The sequence below is a fragment of the Amblyomma americanum genome, chromosome 6 (assembly GCF_052857255.1).
Source record: "Amblyomma americanum isolate KBUSLIRL-KWMA chromosome 6, ASM5285725v1, whole genome shotgun sequence".
NCBI classification, from domain to species: domain Eukaryota; kingdom Metazoa; phylum Arthropoda; class Arachnida; order Ixodida; family Ixodidae; genus Amblyomma; species Amblyomma americanum.
Window position 1 is genome coordinate 20,778,187 of NC_135502.1, and position 23,561 is coordinate 20,801,747.

At 44.2% G+C, this 23,561-nt stretch overlaps 1 protein-coding gene across 1 annotated transcript in view; it reads left to right on the forward strand.

The window, feature by feature from the left end:
* Nucleotides 1-3,333: 3,333 nt before the first annotated feature.
* Nucleotides 3,334-23,561, forward strand: part of LOC144094486 (uncharacterized) — a 34,813-nt gene continuing 14,585 nt past the window's right edge. The window contains exons 1-7 of the mRNA XM_077628413.1: nt 3,334-3,458; nt 11,116-11,190; nt 11,955-12,011; nt 12,843-12,958; nt 16,148-16,219; nt 16,280-16,419; nt 21,276-21,322. Of these exons, the coding sequence (XP_077484539.1) occupies nt 11,148-11,190; nt 11,955-12,011; nt 12,843-12,958; nt 16,148-16,219; nt 16,280-16,419; nt 21,276-21,322 (475 nt within the window). The 5' untranslated portion in view covers nt 3,334-3,458; nt 11,116-11,147. The remainder of the gene's footprint in view (nt 3,459-11,115; nt 11,191-11,954; nt 12,012-12,842; nt 12,959-16,147; nt 16,220-16,279; nt 16,420-21,275; nt 21,323-23,561) is intronic.

The following is a 23,561-nucleotide window of genomic DNA, read 5'->3' on the forward strand; positions in this document are numbered from 1 at the left end:
ACTGGTCCTTGCCAGCGGGTGGGGAGCAGCAGCCGAGACTGAGCAGGGAGGGGTCGGGTGTCGTTAGGCCAACCAAAGAGCCCGATCAAATGCAAAAGCTGCGCGTGAAGGGGATCGAACCTGCCTTCAAAAGAAGTTCCTCGTCCGGCCAGTTATTTCACTTCCCGTGAGCTCCATTCTGACAAATATTGCAGCGGTAAAACATTTAACTTAGCGAAAAAAGGCAAAGCACCAAGTGCAGAAGTGTCCTTACTATGCGCCATCGTGCAAAAATTAACACCAAAATAATAATACAGCATTAACATTGAACTGTTATAATATAGAAACAAAGACACTCTATTATCTTGCCATGTTCGGTGCTGGGTGCCGCCGATATTTTTGCGTGGCTTCACCGGCGATGGTCACCATACCTGCTGCGTAGCCTTCTCTCAGCACTTCAGCTGGACTGTAGCTTGTGAATCGACGAAAGAGGCCTGCCTTGGACATATGCTGGCTGTCGTAGCGGAAAACTAAATAAAATTTTACAAGCGGGCACCGTAAATAATAGCTACGGCAGGTGTCACCTTTTTGCGCACTTGTGCGTGCACTCCCAGGCACCCTTAGAGCTTATGGGGACAGCGCTCTCGGTCTCAAAGGAGATGTCCTCGACTCAGCGTGGCAAGCTCAGCCGGAGACCAGCTACCAAGTGACAAGGGAGTTGGTCGTTTGGTGCTCAGCTTTCGCCGGTCGCAAGCCAGAGAATGGGTCGGAGCCAAAGGTACACAAACAAAACAAAGTTTATACAGCAAAGAGACAATTCAGAGGATTACGCAATCAGTCGTACGAGCACATACAGAGTGATTTACAATACTATGCAACTCGTGCAAATTAACACTTGAGAGAGGTTACAGTTCAACAAAAGCTTTGCACCTAAAGTGCACGAAGTCGGAGTGACAAGCAAACAAAACGCAATTTGTTCACCGGGCACTGCGACAGTCCGACGACCAGAGGATCACGATGGAGCCGTCCCGCAGGCTGGCACACGCCGACTCGTTGATCCCTTACTGGGCTAGTGGTGTTGTTCCGGGAGTCGAGCTGGCGCGGTTCTCTGAAGCTTGAGCGGCGGCTCGGGCTTACACACGACGGTCAACGCCCTTCATTTATAGGCGCGCTCCACGCCTGTTCGTTTTTCGCGCCAAGGCAGGCGTGCACATACACGCAGCATCAACTGTACAATTTCTCTTTTATCCGCCCGGTGCGCGTCCCCATTAGTCAGGCGCGGGGTCCGGCTTCCAGTTCTTCCTTGCGATGCGCCGCCGCTTGCGCGCGAGCTAAGTGGAGAGGGCATCACTCAGCACGCTCAAGGCTACACCCTCTCAGTCGGCAATGAGTAGAATTTACTCCAACCTTCTCGGTTCTTCAACGGCGCGCCGACATGTTTCCTTTGGCATCGCTCTGGCGAGCAAAGTGGAGAGGGCAGCAACACAGACTAGGTTAGGCGTTCTCCGGGGTTTTTTCTCCACTGTTCTAGAGTTCTCTGCGGCACACGGTGGCGAGATTGCTTCGGCGCTGCGCCGGTTTTCCGACTATGCACCGAATTTCGTGACAGCAGGTGACCACCCTACAACTAGGAACGGGCGGGGACGGATACGCAAGTGGAAAGCAAAAGAGAGGAAGTACTGAAATTGGCGGAAACAAATTCTTTAATTTCTTGGTGATGGTTTTAGGCATAGGGTAAGATTCCTTCTGGACCACATCTCTCGTGAGGCGCCTCGTTGTTCGCATCGGGTTGCTTCGTACCGAAGATGAATCTTATTAGCTTTAACTTCGAGGCTGTCAAGGCGGTGCTCCCTGGCGTATACAGCAACACTTGGCATATCCAAATGCTCAAGCATTCCGCAGGTGCACTGTATGCGCAGAGAAAAAACTTTTCCCCCCATTTGACCTCTTGTTTGCTTTTACCAAGCATCTCATCATAATTCTTGACGTATGCCTCCTTAAGTTGTAGGTGATCTGCGGAGTTCCTAGTGCATGGCGCACCAAGACTGAAATGTCTTGTTGAAAAAAAAAAAAACATGCTGCGTCTGGTCCAGCACATCTGCCAATAAAATGTCATCGCGAGATTATTCTTTACGCACAGACTTTATAGGGCACTAAAAGATAGTTGCTATGTGCGCTTTATTGATCAGCGCTGCTGATAAGTTTCAATAGATCGCAAAGGGCGGAAGTAAACGCCCGACAGGGATAACCGTCAGCAAGACAGCAGAAGAGCTCAGCATTTCTGCAAGGGTAATGCATAGGGCGGTGCATAAAGCACCGAATAACAAGTTAAAAAAAAAAAAACCTTGGCAAGTGCACAGCGGAAAGGCTATGTTTGCGCTGCTGCTGGAGTCGGTCCGAAAAGGCGAGCTTATGACCGCTCTCATTGCGATATAAATAAACCACCTCCGCTGGACGTCACTGGGGGCTCTAGACGGCTGTGTGTTCATTTGCATACGCGAACTCGTTATTGGGGTGATGCTACCACTTAGCCCAGTCAGCAGCATTGGTCTATGTAATGATCAGTGCCGGGTTAGGCCTCCTGAGGTGCACTGATCGTATTCTTGTCGTGAAGGGGGCGGGGATCAACGAGGTTAGGCGCTTTGACGGCCCTTTTGAGCACCATTCGTTGTCAGCGCATGCCATTTAGTCCCCCAATTTTTCTTACTGGACAAATGCAGCACTGTATAGACATGTCAGCCACGATGCTGGAATTGTTCGAGATCCTTTATGAGCAGCATTTGAGTGAAGCTTTCTTGTGAATTTTATGCATTTTCTATTCGCCCAAGAACTTTCGACGCCGATAGGAGGTGAAAGGCCAGCTCTGGAGAAAGAGGGTTTCCTAGTGCGTCTTATAATCTAAAAATAGATGGGTAAAAATGATAGGATTATTTATTTGAGACGCATTTGTATTTCTACGAGAAATCAACTGATAGTTCATATACGTTTAATGTTTCGTAGTGAAGTTCTGTTCTTTAAACTGCAACTGAACAGTAGATCTCGCCATGAAAAAATGGCGTGCAGTAATATTGTGCATGAAGCTCAGAATATTTTAGCATTTGGTTTTGCCTTGTTCGTGCTTTTGAAGTGTTAAATTCTTCGAAGCCCACTAAATGTCAGCATTTTGCTAATCGAAACCGCAAGCTGCGGTGACCTACTCTTGGCAAGAGCGCTTCCAAAAAGCGCAAAATATAAGCAGCATGAATGCCCTTTGCATGCCATTGCCCCCAGAACATTCGCTAGTATCTGTAAGTTGCAGTAGGCACCTTTGAATTTAAAGAAACCTTTCGAACAACGCTCTATTAGAGAACTGGATGGTCTCAGCAACATAAAGACGCACTACTTTTGGTCTTTCGGCAGATTCTCGTCTTATGTTCGCCGTACGCTTTAATTTCAAGTAGCAAATTTTGTTGACATTGAAAACTTGACGACGGATCAGCGTAAGTTCATATTCTTCCTTCTTGTAAAAATATTTTATGCTGTCTTCAGAATAATATGCAGATAGAAAACGTCATTATTTTGGCATATGTTCCCGGGGACCATCTAGTAAGTTTTGGGAATATATGTCAGCAGTTCTACGTGACCCACCGAAAAATTATTTAGCACGAAACTCGTGCTGTGGATTGAAAAGCGTCGTCTTCATCAACCTCCGTCTGCTTCGTCAGGCGGCACTGACCGCCCGTCGTCGACTTCTACTTAGCACATATCCGTACTTTCGTACTGATTCAAATGTAGTAAACATTCTCTGTAGTTTTTTTTTTTGAGAAAGGCAATGACACTTGGTAGTAGTTTATCCCGAAATGGCATTAACTACTTATTCATCTATGCTTCTCTGCAAGATATCTGATATTGGTTTTTGCCAGATACCTGTTTACGAAAGAAATATTACTTGTTTGCCTCGTGCATTTTTAATTTTTCGCCCTTGCGTTTTCTTCCTCCTGAGAGACAAAAAAGCACTCTGCTGCCTCAAATTTTACAGCGCATGTCTGCCAGTGAAGAGAAATATGTTTAAAACATTTCACTTACGAGTCCGGTTTTTTCTTCATTGGAAAGAAGGAAATTGAATTGTCTGTTGTATTGAAGACATCTGTTGTATTTTTTGTTGTGACCACGTAAATAAGACGCCTGAAGAAGCGGCTTCATTGTTTGACTAAACTTGCAATAAAGACCTCCAGCCAATTAACGTTGTACTGGCGTTAAAGATTGTGGGGTCTCTAGTGCGGTCAGGGAAAGTGCTAGCGGTAGGCGGCGGGAGAGGGCCGGAAAAAAGGTTTGCCGCCTCCAGTGGGTGTGAGGAAAAGCGAATGCCCACAAGATGCAGAATTGCTACTTTGCAATCACAGTCGAGGCAATCGCCGCTCATTGAGACTGGCAATAATCACACGAATAAATCACGTCATGTCGTCCGGCACAACTGAAAATTATGACTTGTGAGCAGGAGGGGAGGAGGAGTAAGAAATTATTTTAACAGTGAGGATACTTTTGAACTCAGCACCCCCCACGATGATAGCAATGCCTAGGAGAGCACGTGAGACAATCGACATGTTGTGCAGAAAACCTCGCATAAAAAGCGAGAAACTAAACATTGCAGAATTGTTGCAAAAATAAAAAAAAATTGGCAGAGAGGCTTAACCCGCTTACGTATGGGAATGCGAAAGCATTACCGTCTCTGGGTGCATTGACCCCCCCCCCCCCCCCCTCCACACAAACACACACGCGCGCACTCACGCACGCACACAAGCGTATGACACCCCACCGAACGCTGTGCGACAAGCAGTTGCGTCACAAGTTTGGTGGGCATGTTGTCGGGAAAACTGGGACCACATGGAGGTCGGCCAGTGGCGAGTATGTATAGACGAACGACATGTATGGGATTGCCTTATTGGCGGTGCTCCGCTTGCTATTTTTTCCCATCGTCAGAAGTTTCTGCACCGTCTGCGAGTAGACACACACACACATGCCGCCGGGTTTTCTAGTAAGGGGACTAGTTATCCTTACGCATTGAAAGTGCCGCCGTGGTGGCACAGTGGTTATGGCACTCGGCTGCTGACCCGAATGAGGCGGATCGATCGCGGGTGCGACATTCGAATTTCGATGGAGGCGAAATTCTGAAGGCCCGTGTACTGTGCGATGTCAGTGCTCGTTAAAAAACCCCAGGGGGTCGAGATTTCCGGAGCCCTTCACTACGGCGTCCCTCGTAGCCTGAGTCGCTTTGGGATGTTAAACCACCATGTATTAAACCAAACCGAAGCATCAAAAGTATTCTTATAGATTCAGAAACCTGCCCCGTTGAAACACCTCTTGTAATAAAAACCATTCTCGGATACCAGCGATTGCAACGCACCTACATAACCAGTTGAAAAATATCGACACCTACCACCTGCTCAGCAAATCACGAATATATGCGTAGCTGCTCAGATGGCAATGATTACCAAGAATTGACAATTGTACACCCAGGTTTTGGTATTTTAAATACTGAACCGAACTGGGTAGGAGCATAACTTATGCTCTGGTGAAGAAAAGCAATATCACCTTCAACGCCTACTCGTAGGAAGGCGCTTGAGATTCAAATGGGTAATGGTATGTACAGGTATAAGGCACGGTAGTCGAATTTCTGTCTACGCTCTCTAGAATTTAACCAATGTCGCAACCGGGACTCACTTTAGCGGCTAGTTTTATGCATAGTTTATAGGCTCTATGTGCGAGCTTGTTTTGCTTGGGCTTAAGAGGCGGGCACACAATTTTGCTGAAGCTTTTATAATGATGGTAACCGCTTTAAATGCAACGCAGATCATTATTCTAAACTACTCACGTAATTTTGTATAAGGCGAGCTGTAGATGTATTATACCGGATGTACCCACTAACTTTAGCCAAAGGTTAAAAATAAATTATTAGAGTCAGGCGAGTGAAGCCAGTTGCATATTGGTGACAGCCATCTTGCGCACCACAAGAAATTTTTTATTGCTCAATTAATTGAAGTTTAATGAAGTTATTTATATAAATTAATAAATATTGACTTTAGAAACAAATTACATTTGAAGAATTGTCGAGCACCTTCAGAAACCACCATTCCATCATTTACTATAAGAAAACCCTCACGTGTGTCTTTTTCCCAGCTCTGAAGAAAGCCCGCGAAATACAAAATAAACCACGTGACTAGCGCACTTGTGCGCCGCGATCGTGCTGCTCTCAAGCGTGGTTTGAGCAAACGAAATCACCTGCAGCCTTGACTCGACGGCCCCGCTGATATGCAAGCGGCGGCAGCTCGCACCGTCATGTGTGCCAATGACTGACGCAGACGAGAAACCACCGCCAACATATCGGCCTGCCGCTGGTGCGGGGCCGTCGAGTCAAGGCTGCAGGTGATTTCGTTTGCTCAAACCACGCTTGAGAGCAGCACGATCGTGGCGCGAAAGTGCGTTAGTCACGTGGTTGATTTTGTATTTCGCGGGCTTTCTTTGGAGCTGGGAAAAACGGACACACGTGAGGGTTTCCTGTTCGTAAATGATGGAATGGGGGTTTCCGAAGGTGCTCGACAACTCTTTAAATGCAATTTGTTGTCTAAAGTCAATATTTATTAATTTAGATAATTAAGCCAATTAAATATTTATTAATTGTGAAACAAAAAATGCCTGTGATGCGCAAGATGGCTGTCACCAATATGCAACTGGTTTCACTCGCCTGTCTCTAAATTATTTTTTAACCCTTGGATCAAGTTAGCTGGGACACCCGGCATACGTAAAGACAAGCGGCCTTGTAGAAAAATATTAGAAATTAAAGGCAAGCATTTTTCAAACTTCTGCGTGAATGCTTTTGTATGATGCGGCAGTTAGGGGCCAGTTGTCGCGACTCGACGTAATAAAATGAAGCATATATAAAGTTAAGGGCAGCTTAAAAATACTGGCCACAAACAAGCGCTGGTCTGTGTCCTCCCTTTATTAGCTTTCATTGCTTTAAACATATGTCGAATATATTTCTTTATTTTCAAGGTTGGAAGTGCTCACGCTCAGTTCGCTTTGATTATGAGACTAAAGTAGTGCTCAGTGCGTTGCAAGCTATTTTCTAAAGAGCTTTCAAGCCTAGGTGAAATATCTGCAGGTGCTTGCTATAATAAAGTTCTTTTATTTGAAACCACCACCGCTATATTTAATTCCTTCTTCAGTCATTTGAAAGACCCACATAGTGGGAAAGCCGCTAGTTTAATACAGATATTTCTATTGAAATGTCTTAAAATGTCTATATAGATGTCAGTGATGAATGCAAAGGGCGATTTATTTTTCTGACTCGTCATATGCCTTGACAATTTTTCTCTCTGCTCAGTGCGGGATTGCCTCCTTTAAAATGACAATTTCCGACCGTCCAGTGCGAATAATTATTGTGTAAATATATGCAGAAATTGTCCTTCTCTAAACTGCGCAAAAGCAAGAGAGAGCCTTAGTGAGGTATTAAACCTTTTTCTCTTGCTCCTACATCTGCCTCGGCAACAGACAAAAAGTGGCGACCCTCCACTTGACACGTTGGATACCCTACAGCGATAGTTGTGATAACTGTTTTGTGGGCTCGCTCTTAACCACCCAGAAGGCTTTTGTGAACCAGGTTTGTCATAAGCCGACTGTCATCTCTGGCTCATCACGAGTCCCGTTTGTGGTGTGTTTGCTGGAACTCTGTGTTTGGTTTAAAGTGATTACGCTTCCTTCAAAGCATTTTTAAAACTTTCAAAACCCCCGATCCACCGCGGCGGGTAACCCATTCTGGACCAGGATCCGAAATTAGAAATACAAAATTATCTTTGCAGAAAGCAGCATTTTGTCATCTCGGAGGCACGAAATCGTTCAATATTGCGGCCAGGCATCGCAGTCTTACTTCGGTGAAAATTCAAAGCTACGCTGGCATCGAGGATTCTTTGGAAATACGAACTGTAGGGCAGCCTTCAGAATAAGGACGCGAACGTGGAATGCGCGATGTGGAGACCAAGACAGCATTTCTCCATTGCAATTGCTACGTGATTATGCGCTCTTGCCTTGGGATATTAGCATCCGCATACAAGCCCCGATAAAAGGAATGCACGACAGAAAGCCCAGTGAACATACAGACCACCAGTAACATCATTGGTGTAGAGTCACACCAAGAGGCTCTAATTATGTGGTGAGATCAGCGCGGACACTCCCTTTGATATAATTATGATGCTGCAGCCGGAGGGAGACCACGTCATCGCCGTTTAACTGCATAACAAGCATAATTTCTTGCCGTACAATGTGGTCTTGCTCACACTGCCGTTACGACGTCAGCCGGCATATCCTCGCTGTGAGCGCGCGTCGGAGGTAGTTACACCTGCAGCTGCATTTGCCACAGGAGCCATGGGTCGTGTGTTTTTGAAGACAACTGCACATGCGTGACACTTTGTTGAATGTTTTATATGTTCAGGCATGCTTAAAAAGGTAATCAACGATAAGAAAAGATTGGTCCATTATAATAAAGATTTATATTCACACGTAATAAGTACTTGCATGTATCGTGACTTAATTGCATTTCTTTATGCGCTTGTTCCGTCGTGGAGCCAAAGCAGGCATACATTTTTCTGTTCTGACATTTCATGTACGGTGTGTCGTGTAGGACACTGAGGTCGCTTCAACATTTGTTCTCGCCACGCACAAGCTCCTTATTTCTTGTAGTTTTCGGACACGTCATAAATGTTAACATTTAAAAGACCAAACTTCTGCCACCTACTGCAGTCCAGAAGACTAAAAGAAAAGCTGCACATCAAGAAAATATTCGTAATTTATCATAAAAAATGCCCGATCAGCAAAACCGTCTCCATGTCTGGACTCTGGAGCATTAAAAATTGCTGTAGAACTAGGCGCGCCTAAAAAGCAGCCAAAAGTTAAAACGGCGTGCAGTCTCCGCCATTTAAGAGCAGTACTGCTGCCGACGTTGAAAAAAATATCTAATATGTGAAATGAGACAAGTTTTAATTGTGTTGACAAAGTGTTAATATGAGTTCATAGTTTTCTTTCCGTTTAAAGCATCATGTAACATTGTTCCGGATCATACGCACAGACATAGAGCGGGAACAACACCTGCCATCAATTCAGCGTTTAGTGTGGTTTCATGAACTTAACAGCGACTGAATTTTCTTTGTCTGTTGCCTGCGATAGCAGATACGTTTTCTTATGTGCTATCTGTTATAGCAAAGTGTTGTCTGCTGAATAGCGAAACTGAAAGTGAGGCTAAATAAATAAAAAAATCGACGTTTACCATAGCCGCCGAGATCAGACAAAGGTTTGTTTTTCAGCATTAACAATTACTGATAACACCAATTCTGATACTGCGTGGATGTAAAGAGAAGAGAGGGAGATTAGTTTGCAAAGTCAGTGGTCTCAAAACACAAAGCATGAGAAGATGACGCTCTCGATCAAAGTGCAGTTAATACAAAAACGTGCTTACAACAAACGCTGCGCCTCTTCTGCACGAATAAAAAGGCGCATTTCTACTTATGCAAGGAATGGCGTCGGATTTCCCTTAAGACATTGTTTGCAGCTTGGGAAACATTGCGCACCTAAATATAGCGCTTATAATAGCAATGTCATTTATGCGTCTCTTGAAACGTTCCTGGTGACTAAACGTACCTGGGCTACGCGCAAGACTTTTCCACAAGAGTGGAGTTCTCTAAACATTTATGCTTCGATGGCGGCTTTATTTATTGTTTTTTAAACAAAACGACATGAATGATGCGATGAAGGCCTCAGAAAGAAGTGGTCCGGGTGCATGCGGTTTCTAGGGCAGTTGGGTAATTGGTCTGAAAGAGCGCACATGTGTTCTGTCTTCATTTATTGCCTGGCCTCGTCGTTGCCTTTGTGCTGTCTTCTTTCAAGGCTATCTCAACTATTCTTGAAGGAAGTAATTCTTTCTGAACTGAAAGTCCGAAAATCGTGATATTTCTCTCATTTGCAGTTCTTAAGGACTCGCCGTTCAGAAATATTCCCAAGCGATTTATATTTCTTACACAGCCCAAATGGGCCCTAGACCAGCCAATATCAGGCAGAATATTTTCGCATTCAAGCAGCACTGTTCTTTTCCCTCCACGCCCCACTATTACTGTCGGTCACTTCAAAAAATATTTATATTTTATTGCACATTCTTATTTTGGCGGCACACTTTGGCAGAATACAGGTAGTTTCCAAGCGCAGTACGGTGCTCTCTAACTGAACAAAGAAACAAGTTCGCGTACAAAGCAATTCCGCGGACGTTACAAGGGCGAGCTAGTGACCGAAATATATCATAAGATTGTGCTGGAAATAAAAAAGATATTTTCACATATTTTAGCATTGAACAGTTTAATATCTAAGAAATGGAGATTTATAATAATAACTTGGCATTGAAAACGACAATAAAACAAGCTGAAGCGAGATTTTGCAGTGAAAGCCTACCATTATGGGTGTATCCCACTCCGGGAATTGTCACTGGAAAAATATTTCTTATATATTGTTAAAAGCACAGTGCTTTTTTCTTTCAGGAGTGTCCGTCATATTTTATTATAATTTAAGCTCTCTCAAGTGCGCCCTACTGTAAAAAGCAACGTTCCTTGCGAATCGCTGATAAAGTGATTGGAGCTTTTGTTCCTGGACGGCGCTAGAATGTTCTGTATGCGGTAAACGTGGTCCACAAAATTTGTCGTTGACGAGGCATACGCCAATGTGAAGTAACAGCTCTGGGTATGTGAACTCAAATGGACACTACGCTGCACTCAATTTGCGTAATTGCTGTCTGGCGGCCCGGCATATATTAATTTTTAATTTATCATCTTTGCCTGGATGTTATCGCTGTCGCACGCCCTGATCGTAGTTTCTAGCATCTGGATACAGATAGACGGGCGCTTGCCCTCATCGAAAAATTCACGGTAAAATTATTTCACAAGGCTTCGAACAATATTTTCAGAATCGGGTACCTTGCATGCAAAGTTTCGTGCAGCGCCGAAAGAAATTTGGTCCTTAAAATTCAGTTGCCGGTTCCTAAACGACACGCGGTGATGCATAATAATTTAGTGTTCTGATACGTGCTGTATAGCAAATGTGCGAAAATATATAGTTTTTTTGCAGGTTTGTACGCGTTCTAGTCCAATACTGCAGAAATGAGACCACAGAGCAACCAAGGTTTCCTCGTCATATGCTTGTGTGAGTTTTTTTTTTCCTTTGCGTGTTTATTAGTTATGTCTAATCTTTTGACTGCTGCACAATTACTCTTGCTTTATAATTTTCTTTTATTGCAGCTGTGGAAATGTCTACCTTCGCGCTTTCGTCGTGTGCTGTTGACTTTATTAGTCAGGAAGGCTTCAGGACATTGAAAAGAAAACACATGAAAGTAAAGAAAGTTCAGGGAAGTTTATTCAAGGAGATTATTTTATCAGGCGGAAGATCTTATTCCGCGTAGAGTACTACAGGGGCGATGGATAGAAAAGCGAACAGCGCCGAGTCTAGGCCTTCCGCTGTTTGCATATATTTTCATCACGCTTTTACCTGGGTGGTAGCAAAAAGACGCTAGAGTCGTCCGTGATGCATCCTAGGACGACTCTAACGTCTTTTGTTTTTACCACCCAGGTATAAGCGCGATGAAAAGAAATTCTAACAGAGCAGCGCCTAGGCGTTTCGTTGTTCGCGTTTCTTTTCATCGCGATAGTACATGTACATGAATACGTGTACCCCCGTACATATACTCCTGTTCATATTGCTGTTTATGCGTGCAGACCTCTGTACAGAATAAGAAATATATTTTGGAGACACTCGTGCTGCGTGGATTTTGTTTTGGCTAGGAAAGATGGTATGTGGGATGAGTTTTCTTGCAAAAAATAAAATAAATATAACCAAGGTGCACCTAATCGACAGCAGGCCTGGCTTGTTTTTGAGCTTTAGAAAACTGACGGGACTTTTTCATGCGGCAGTGGTCTTCGTAGCTTCAAGAGCGGAGCACAGTGAAGAAGATCACGTGGAAATGGAAGGTAAATGTCAAATTTAATATGTTTACTCGTGATACGTTCGCACACGAAATGCAAATAGAGAAATTGATGTGGCTCTCTTTCTCGAAGAGTCCGTGTATAGCATAGCGATGGAGCGAAGTTGACCATGAGGCCATAACAAAAACAACAAGTTTATTCGTTTCCTTAAATCTTTTGCTTGCGACTCCTTAATCAGACGTAGTACTCTTATGTACCTGGTTAAAATCAAAGAGAAATCAATGCCTTATTTAGCGATTATAAGATTACGTGACTTTCAATTCTTGACCTTTCTTCCTTATGTTTATGAGTAGAACACACCGCTGGTTGACTCCTAAGTTAGATGAATTTATGCACGTCGCATTAACTTGATGCGTACTTTTACGAAGCAGGTAAGTAAACTGACCTCTGTATGCTGCCGAACTCAAGCGGCTTTTTCAAGTAAGGTTCAGAACGAGTGCTAAGGCTACTTGACCAGTGCCACCTCATGTGAAAATTGGTATTGTTTATAATCTAAGGCTAACATAATAACCGGAGAGAAAATCAAAGAATATAAATTCCACGTCGTACGGCAGGCATCGTCAGCACGTTTCCACATTGCAAGATAGCTTTTTGCATTGCGTGCTTCCAAGCATTAAAACTTTAATCTTTTGCTTTGAACTGAGAATAGCATTAGAGGTAGCAACCTTAAATAAAATAGATAATCAGGACTGCGATTGTATTTCGTTCTGTGTTCTTTATTCAAAATGAATCTCGGTAGCCCAGGTGTCCCACAGTCATGTGGAGGTCATAAGCAAATCTAATTGCCACGGGTCTTATCTATTTTGCAAATTTCAGAGGACAAAATAATCTTAGGGATCTATATTGTGTATGATGACGCCTTCACTAAAGGTTTCTTGTTCAACAAAGGCGATAAGCCCTTCAACGATTACTTCACAGCTCTTTGCAATGCCGTAAGTAATGACGGGCTCATGCCAGCAGCTTTTCATCTTTATTTCGCGTTAGAGTTAATCGGCTAAAATTGTTGTAGTGCTTATCTAATAGCGGAAAACACATGTCTGAACTAAGCACTAAGCGTTTAAATTGCTCGTTTCTGCTTTTGTGTCAGTGCCAGTGACAGTGAGCCAGCGAAGATACGGAAGAGATATGCCATTGCTCTGCCATTTATCTGCAACTTAAAAAACTGGCACTACCATTGCTACCTACAGGCAGACAAATAGTTGTGTGCAGAGTCGGGCTTGGCAATGACCAAAACGACTTACAACGAATCGATGAGCACGCCTTTGAAACTAACAAAACGATTGATATTGTCACGGACTAGAAGAGACGAAGTGTGCAGTGGCTCGGGCAAGAGCGTTCGCGCTAGGCCAGCAGTCGTTAAATTATACCATCAACGTCCATCATGTCGTTGTCTTTTCAACGGCTTATTACCACGCTGAAATATCACAACGAATAGTAAGCCTTTTAAAGCAATAGAAAGCAGCAGTATAATCTGTGCTGTGCCTAGACTATCCCCAATGCATGAATGCATGCGTGCCGACCCGCGTTACGTAGCCATAAAGAAAGAACGGTTTTTGAGAAATTGCACTCTTATTGATGCGTGTGCTCTGCGCTGTCGGCCAGGATGGCGAGTAACGTCAAGGTGGCAGCTGAAATGCGGCACGTAATTCATGCTGGTCAGGTGCACGTGTCGTGCAAAACTATAGTCAGTGCAAGTAGCGCTTCTGGTGGTTGCCTGAAGAGGGTTGTTAACAATTGTGACGCCGAAGAGTCTGCGCATAAACTCCGGCTACCGTAGTGATTTCTTAGTGTCGACGTTAATGTCCCCGCAGATGACGAGGGAACACCATATTTCCCCGCTATGCACGTGTCGACATTAGCATGGTGCATAAAGGGGGTGGCCATGAAATCTTTTATGTCTTTCTGGGTGGTGTTAGGTGAAATATATACGCCGGTTATCTCCTCGTCTCCTCCGCTTACGTCACACTTCACAGCTAACACGTCTTCCGATGTGAAGCTTGCTCTTTCGATAGCTCTTATGTCACGTCCACAAGATATGTTTTCTGTGCGCCTTTCGTACAAGGTGACACCGGCAGCTTGAACGTCGTGACGTTTCAAGAAATCAGCACAGAAGAGTTCCTTAAGAGCAACAGGCTCGTCCATCCAGACCTCGCTGAAAGCCTGCACTTTTGCCTGGGTGAGAAAATCGTAAGCAGATCCTGGTGCTGACACGGGAGCGACTGCAAGTTCAGGGACGCCATGGTCCCAACAGCAGCTATTCGATCGTACATAAAGGTGCAGGCCTTCACAGACACCGTCTGTGTGTCCTGCAGGCGCAGATATTAGACATGATATGATTGAACTTGAAGTCCTCGCTGGCATTTGTCAAATAAGGCGCTCCAGGGACGCCGCCCCACGAAAGTGCCCGTACACATGAACCTGAGGATGCGAGCGATTGTAGTCGTATACCACTCCCCCCCCCCCCCCCCCCCCCCCCCCGAAGTTTGTGAATTGTAAGAGAACTCGCTTGTATTATTGGAAACTCTGTCCTCCTGTAGGTTAGGCCTACATTCTCCTTGATGATCTGCGCACGTTCTCTTTGCGATTAGCCCCCCCAGGACTCGTCGAGTTGTGGTGGACGCGGCAGCTACCTTATAGGTTGGGGACATCTTCGCCATTTTGAAGCACGGGATTATTTAGCCGCATCCAAATATCTGTCTGGAACTCAAGATTTTGGGCATCTTTGAGATATCACAGCATTTGATACTGATATACAACGAACGTTTATTTCAAAACAAATTTTCGCATCTTTCTCACTATTGTAGTGGTCGGCACAAGCTCTGTGATTATGAATGGCGTCTCTCGATCGGAAAATGCGTCTCCACGCTTCTTAAGCCACTATAACCCTATAAAAAGGAAGCCGTATCGAGGCACCCTATTCTAACATATCCATCGACTCTATCCTGACCCTACAGTACTTGTACACACGCGTACGCGCGCCGTCAGAGCGCTTGCGCTGGGAGTTGCTCCCTTCTGCCGCGGCCTGCTGCTATGCAACAATCTCCGCTGATATTCCGTGCTTAAGCAACGTTTTATTGCAGGCGATAATTCAGAAACTTGCGTACTTGGCCCCGCTAAAATTGCTGATATCGGGAATTAATATTTACCTTTAAGGTCATTGTGGAATCTTTCTATAACACAATTAAATTGAGGAGGCAGCCCCGTATTCCATAGCGGGATAGCTTACCTATCAAAATGCTGTGGTTGAGGGAGTCAAGGACTTTGCTAAACTCGATGAACAGACCTAAAGTTAAAGGGCAGTATCTATATTTTGAACGGTCTGTTCTTTCAGTAGAAGTAAGGCCACTTCTGCTGATCGTCCCTTCCAAAACCTATATTGGAGGTCGGTCATTACATTATTTTTCGTGATGAAGTTATTAAATACTATGAAAAGTACTCTTTTGAAGCCCTTTCGAAAATACCGAGAGGATAGATATTGACCTGTAATTATTGACGACATTTATATCACCTCCTTTGGGCCGTACAGTAATTCTGTCCTTTTTTTTAAACCGTTAAAAATGCTTGATGCGAGAGCTATGAAAAAACGGGGATAAAAAAGGTGCAATGTATTCTATTACAAATTCAGTTTCCTCATTTGTATGTTATTTGTATCTAATGGTTTACTATTTTTCATGTTAATGAATGTATTGTATACTTCCTCGGTGTCAGTGGGCCCAAGAAACAAAATGTGAGTGAGATAATTTCTTAGTGTACTTATGTTCGGTTTGCCTAAATAAGCTGATAGGGAATAGTAGCAAACTTCCGGTTGAAGTAAACTGGAATTGGTACATCTGCTTCCACGTCACTGGAAGCGTTTTATGCTCGGGCCAAGCGCACAAAATAAGCATACGTTCTTTTTTTTTAAGAAATAAAGGTAAACACGTTTGGCGCATCGTAACTTTTATGAGCATTTCAACGCCACTGTCTTATCATCATGCTTTTCTAAGCTTGGCTTAAACCAGAGTCTCAATTAGTGCCTAATGTTTAAGCGTTACTTCTCAGGTCAATACTGAAATACTAGGAAAGTTCATCGCTACGAAGGATACCTATTTTAAAGTGGAATAATATTCGCACCATTTCAGGCTGAAGCATATTTCAAGGACCTTCGTGATCCTCGTGTGATGCTGGCGCTCGCTGGCACTTCAAGGCTCGAGGTGAGAATGACAACGGGGCGTCTGCAAGAATACAATGATAACGATTTTTTTCTTTGACAGGAGAAAAACATTATCCAAACTACTTTGAAGGACAGTAAAACTTATGTAGATGGAGAAAAGACGTTAGACAAATTTTACGACATCATGACATGGAATGAGTCGTTGCCTGAAGGCGTCGACGTCGTGTTCCTCGTAACTGGGTGAGTCTGCATCGAGGAAGCATGTCTGTTCTGGTATTTAAAATCTACCCCTTTTGAGCAGGGAAGCAGCGAAACAGTTCCAGGCAAGGAAAGGTCATAAACACTTAAGGCTAGGCATTGCTTCTAAATAGATGCCTGCAGGTAACTGCAGATATCGGCGCAGTTACGATACTGTCGCCATCATGCTCAACTTTCGCTGAAGAGTGCGGCTCATGCACAGCGGATGACTGAAGTGCAGTGGGTGCCCAGAATTTCAGCTATTGTTGCAATTTATTCTCTTTACTGCTCTAAAATGGCACCAATTATTCAGCGCATCCACATTCCGGGGCGCATATTTCTTACAGACGTTGATTCGCTTGAAAATGGGTTTTGTTTAGTCAGTAGTGGGTTCATAAATTCTCGGTCAGATGTTTAGGGGAACATTCAAGGTTGTTTTAAGGCTCGGCTAAAGGCTGGACACACTAGAAATTGTTGTGTTAAGTGGCCTTTTTTATTCATAGAACCATTAGAGGGAACGTTCTGAAAACGTTAGTTCGTTTGACCGAAAAGAAAGCGCTGCGTTGCAGTCAGCGTAGCACGTCTTTTCCTTAGAAATTATGGGGCACTTTGTGGCCTGGGATTTCTAGAAAAAATATTTTCTTTTATTTCTGAAATGAAACGCTGCTTGGGCTTTCTGATTTTATGTTTCTCTTTTAGCTCATTTCTAAGAGCTCGCTAGCGTGTGACTGAAGGCATCCTAATGGCTCGCTAAAAAAGCATTCCGCAATCTATCATGAAGTTGTGGCTTGAACGGCGTCGCGAAGTTTTAATGCGAACGCCTAACAAGTTATTTATGACAAAAGCCGGCGGCATATTTTTGTGTGCTCGCAGATAGCACAGGAAATTCCAGCCACGGCAAAAGAAATATGGTGACGTCACCAAGCGGCCGTACGACGCACACAACGAATCGAGCACCGCCACTTCAGAAAATCATAAACGTCTTGTTCGTCTATATATACTCGCCTCTGGCTGACGTCCATGTGGCGTCAGTTTCCCCGCCAACGTTCGTACCAAAATTGTGGCGCAAGCGTTTGTCGTACAGCGATCCGTGGGCCGTCATACCATTCCTCGTTGCATATACCTTACATGAGCTAGTCAAGATGGAGACAAGCTTGCGACAAGGTTTCGAACCGATGACAAATGCACCCTGAACTGTATGCCTTCCCAGACTCTTTACCCCTTCCTTTAAGGTGCGATGGAGTTATCCTCTGAGATATGAGGCGGTTACTGCGCCATTTATTTTCATCAAAAACCAATTTTCGTATGAAATTGTGATTGAACCGTTCGTCGCACAGCATTCAGAGTTGTGTCGTACGCGCGCGTGTGTGACGGTGGTTGTCAAAGCCCCATAGGACAGTAATTCTTTTGATCATCGATGCATAGAATATAATGCCGTCTGCTGATTATTTTGGGAATCAAACGGTTAAAAGAATATGAATTCACTGTACCGATTGTCTACCAAGCATACTTAAGTCGAGGACCGGGTGGAGAATGCATGCAGATTTTCACGTCGGCTCTTTGCAAGGTAACTCCTAAAATGGTTAAGCGTTTACCTTATTTCGATACCTTTCTCGGAAAGGCAGACAAAACCGCGTTACTTTTTCTTCAGTAGGCACCGAAGTCGAGATTTCCTTTTTATACAGAGTGTTACAATTGGACTTCCTGTTTTTTTTTTACAAATACATGCACTTGATCAGCACGCAAAAATGTGCTTTCGTGCTTTGATTAGGCGACCAAGCGGAAGCAAAGTGGGTGCATTCACTTAATTTACTATTAACTTAATTTACTAAAATCAATGAATAAACTTTTTAGCAAATGCGGTTAGCGCGTTATTTCACGTTGGAAACATAGAAGTCACCCCATTTGTATTTGCATATGGCAAATTTCCGTACCACACGCACCTTAGGATACGTTTGGCTCCAAATTTGAAACTCAGTTTGTGTAACTGCGCAAGCAAGGCGATGGCGGTCGACGCGAAACTGTTCACAACTGTTCACAAGTGTGAAGCAGTTTTAGAACACGGCGTTTCATCCATTTCACTCGCCGATAACGAAAGCGTAACAGTTATTAGCCACTGGAAGACGAAATGCCTTACACAAAAGCTAGCTGTGTCACGCTGGGAGAAGTTTTGTGCCGACTTTGACTGCGGCGCGTGCTCAGGGATGCGCCCTGAGTGAAATATTTGCACGTGAATATCTCGGAACAAGCGATTGCTAAGAGGCTTATTAAATCGGCTGGTCTAGGAATGTGAAGAGCTCTAAGTTTTCATTTAATGAACATGCACACTTTCTGCAGTGGGTAAAATGTTTAATGTATTTTAGTAAATTAGGCAATTGGCGATAGTAATTACCCATACGCTTCGCACCCTCAGGGCCTCATAACCTTCGTGTGAAAAGGATTTTCATTTATAGATTATTCCCTGTGGCTTGTATAAAAAATCGAGAAAATGTAATTCTGAACAGTCGGTAAATAGCGGTGAAACGAACTGTTTACAGTATCAGTATTGGCTTTAGTGAGCACAGGGTATCTTACGGAATGCATGCGACTCTAAAATAGCGTCGATAAACGAAGAGACGAACGGATGCCGCTATAATTTTGTTTTACATTATGTGGACGAAAAGCGTTACTGATGTAGTTTCCCGCACATTCCTGTTCCCAACACATTCGTGCACTTAGTGCGCAACTGGATGACGTAATGAACAGGGAAACGAAAACGGCTTTTCGCTGAAAGGTTCCATAGCACACTGATAGCCCGAAACGTGATGAACACAGCAAGCGCTCAGTTTAAGCCGTATTTAAAAATTTGGTGACATTTCTTGGTTATCATAAAACCCTGCTTAGAATACGCCTATTTTCTTCAGTCCTTGCGTAATTTTCTGAAAAGTTCAGTGTTGAGAAGGGGCATCTTGATAAGCAGCTTATCTACATGCAGAGTCAAGGATAAGTTTGGCTTCTACATTTGGAACGTTTATTACTGGGGCCATAGAAATTTGTTTGAAACCGAATATAAATGCTCCGGAATTGCAGCCCTGGTAAACATCGTTGCAAAACATTAATTAGAGATTACAGCCGCAGTGTGCGGATCATCAGGGCTAGGTTGCGCACGTTATGTTTTTGCAATGGCAGAATTTGCTTTTGATGCTGCTTCCGCTCAGGAGTGTGTGATGATTGTGTTTATGTTTTAGCAGAGACACAAAGTGTGTTTTATGATGTGAGAAATGTGTTGCCACGCAATTGAGGATACGAGCATCTTATCGTGCTGTGTTTTCGCGGTGACCATTCTGAGAGCATTCGCCTTACGTTTGACCCACCGCACATTTGCGGCTCTTGCCTCCCGCATGCGTGCAGCGTCCATAATACGACGCTCCCTCTGGGGTACATCCATTGCGTTCCCACTATCGACTGGGGCACTCTGCCACCGCTGGCAGCTTTGTCATAACTGCGGCAGCTGCTACTGAGTAGGAGCGCAGTGTTCCGCACCCTGCCGTCATTTCACGATCATGCCTTCAAAACCTTTTTTAGGCGGTTAGCAGTATCTCATTGTGACCATGAACTTAACGTGATGAAGAAGAATTCAGCCTGAGGCATGAGGCACTGCCCATTAGCACTTTACCGGGATGGTAACCTTAACGCATGCGCCCTATATTGACGGCAGCAGCCGCTAGACGCAAAAGTGGAGCACAAAAAAAATTTCCCACTGCTGTGAGTTTACGAAAAGTACTTGGTAACGCGGGAACTGGGCAGGTTATATCTGAGCAGAAAAACAAACATGTTAGCTTGTCATCCAAATAAATGTGAAGACGGCTTATGGGACAAGGCTTTTGAGCGTTCGGACGAATTTAACCGATCTAACGTGACCGTCAGAATTACTGTAGTATTGTCATTAGGAGATAAGGTCCGTTGCTCAAGAAGAAAATTAATAAGCTCTCACTTATAAAAAGTGTAACATTCATGCTGATACTGGGCAGGAACAATAAGTAAGAATTATGGGCCGTACAACGAGTGTAAAATGTTCTCTGGTAAAGTAAGGTTATCGGCGAGTTTACTTAGCACTTTTTTCAAAGCGATGAGGCACTCACTTATTTTATTTATTTCAAGATGCCCTTAAAGGCCCTCCTCACGAGAGTATTACATAGGGGGGGGGGGGGGGGGGGTCTAGCCTTAAAGCCAAACACTGCTACAGGTTACTATTTTGTGTTACGAAGTGCTTGTCTAACGTGAGAGTTACTCTCTTTAAGCGTCTTAGCATCATCACCTGCACGCTGGTATGACAGCGCGTCCAGCGTGTCCTGTGTGCGTCTCACCTGTGTGCGTCCATTCTCCTGTAGTTGGTGGCGTAAATTGCTTCCTTTTAGAGCGCCCACGTTTTTGGACGAAAGTGAGGCACTGCTGCGCACCATGAGCAGAGTGAATGCCTTCTTTGACGCCGTCTCTCACATCTTGTATCCTGAGGGCTCACGAACTGAGCGGCAAGCCGTGACAATAAACCCTCAAAGTTTTTGGAGCCTTATGGGGGACAATGGTGGAGACAATTTTGATACTATGAAGTGATTCGAACGGAGCAACTACGCACAGATTGCTCTATCGCTAATGCCACCTGCACGCAAAAACTGCCACCACCACCCTGTCTAGTGCATCAGCTGAGGTCGCCGCGGTTTGAAAGAGGGAAGCACTTTCATATAAGTTTTTCCACGGAAACAACAAGAACGTTTGGGGCCTGACATGATATGTGTGCATTTATTTGCATGCCCAATTTTTTATGCAAGCTTGAACAAGGACATTATTTTCCACTAACTTCAGTGATATGTGCGGTGCAGGACTGAAACGTGGATAACGGAAGAAGCAGTCACCAATCAATGGAAAGGTGAGACGAATAGCAATGTCTTAGCACCGTGACCCGAGTTCAGTAATAATATTTGAAATATCTCAGAATCTCATGATGGCTTCCTGCGAAACCGTTTTGGCATTCCGGAGGATGATTGTGTCACCCTCAGCTCGATCTCATAACAAAAGTTGCTCTCGGGTGATATCAGAAAACATCATGCAACAGACAACTCGTCTAACTCTTCTATTTACTTGATATCTTTAAATGTCAGACCCAGATGACTGGAGAGAGGAGATTTGCCATTATATTTAGCGAGAAAAATATTCCGAACAGCTGGACTACCACGCATGCATGCACTTCTGCTTCGGTAAAATTCGGTTGCGATTTACTGAAAATATGTCGCAATAGGATGCCTGGAAATGTATGCAAAAAATTCGTGACTCAAAGTTTGGGGGGGGGGGGGGGGGGTAATTCTCACGATTAATAAATTTTGTTATTTTTCTGATTCCGCACACTTGGAGCATGAAAAGCTATTTGAAAGTTATTTGCTAACTTACGAGGTTTTTATTTGAAAGGAATGAGCTATAACGGCAAAAGCTTAAAGCTGCGTTTTACAAAAACTTACCTACTAACATAAAATTAAGTCGAGCCCACTTATAATGAACCTGGCGGTCATGCGGATGGTGGTCGTTGCATCCGATGTTCGCAGTAAGTGGACTCCCTGCATTACCCCCAAAAATGCAAATTCCGCCAAAAGTGGCGTTTACTCCTTCAAAAAATGCACCATGCGCGTCTATTTATTGACAGCAGGCGCTACCGCGGCTCTTTCCAGGCTCTGCAGGGCGCTCATATTCTTCTGCCGAGATCCTTGCTGCCAGCAATATGCTTTAAAGCAGGATACTACTAATCGTGGTATAAGCTTCCACGGTAGCTGGTGGCATGTCGGCAACATTAATCGGATTCCTAATGGTAGGGGAGTACTCATATTTTGCGTACGACGCCCTCTTTAGAGCGCGGCTCTGCGATGTTGTCGTCCGCAAGAACAGGTCAAGTATGTATCAGCGACGCGTTGCAACAGATCAACATGAGCTTGATCGCACTGTCTTGGACAGCGTCAGCTATCATTTCAAAGTCAATGTAACGACGAAAGTAGTGCGACACACGTGCGCAAAAAATCGATCAGCTGCACTGTCTGCTATCTGGCTCTGCTGCGCGTAACCGGTAGCAGTCGCCTGTGCAGGCGATGCATATCACGTGACCAGAGTGATCAGCAAGGCACTCAAACTTTTCGAATCGCTGCCGTCAGTCTATCCACGATAATACATATTAGATTCATTTTCGACGCTGTCACTGTCTCACGCCCAGTGCGCTTCTTCCATCTGGGATGCTTCTCTCACCTTGCGCACCCTCAGGCAATGATTGACCTTATAGGCCATCGACGTGCGCTTGTCTGGCGGTTACTTGCAGCTACAATGTTGCGTTTTCCTTCCTTTTCTGGGTCGACATATTCTTACTGGGTGGTGTCGCGGCGGCTGAAAGGCGCTCTTCGATCTCCGCGTTAAGCTGGAAGCACGAGTTTTTCAGTTACTGGGGCGAGATTACGGCGCCTGCTCGTTCGCTACAACCGAGTGGCGTGGCCACAGTTGTTCGTTTTATCTGAGACGAGCTGCCATTGCCTCAATGCATATTTTGACGGTAGCACCGCACTCGTTCGTAATGAAGGAACGTTCGTTATATCCGCGGTCGTTGTAAGTGGGCTCGACTGTAATTGATATATCTTTCACGGGTAAGGAAATGTTAGGGCGCAAAACTTAGAAAAACCATAGAACTGGAACAATTTTGAATGGCGATTTAAAAAAAGCACTTCTGACAGTTTTTGTATTGGGCCCGGATATTACTCGGAACATTAAAAACATGCGGCATAATACCGGCTGTGTAGCGGATACAGCACTTCTAAAAACAATGTTTTACGCACAATGCTATTTTTCCGAAATTCGGTTATGAATAACTTTAAATCTCATGCAAGGAGACGTCTTGAAATCTGTAGATGACTTTTTGATTACAATGTAGTTCGTTTGGTTTTATTTATTGATTGTAAATGATAATTCTTTAGCTCAAATTTCGCAAACTTGGCGCAAGGGAATTTTTTTTTTTGCAGAAAAAAAGGTATGAAATACTACCATAACAAGAAGCACGGAAGGACAGAGATTGAAATGACGATGATAAAAAAAATGTGTGTTATTCTTTAAACTATTTTCAGGTATTGTCCTTTAAAAAG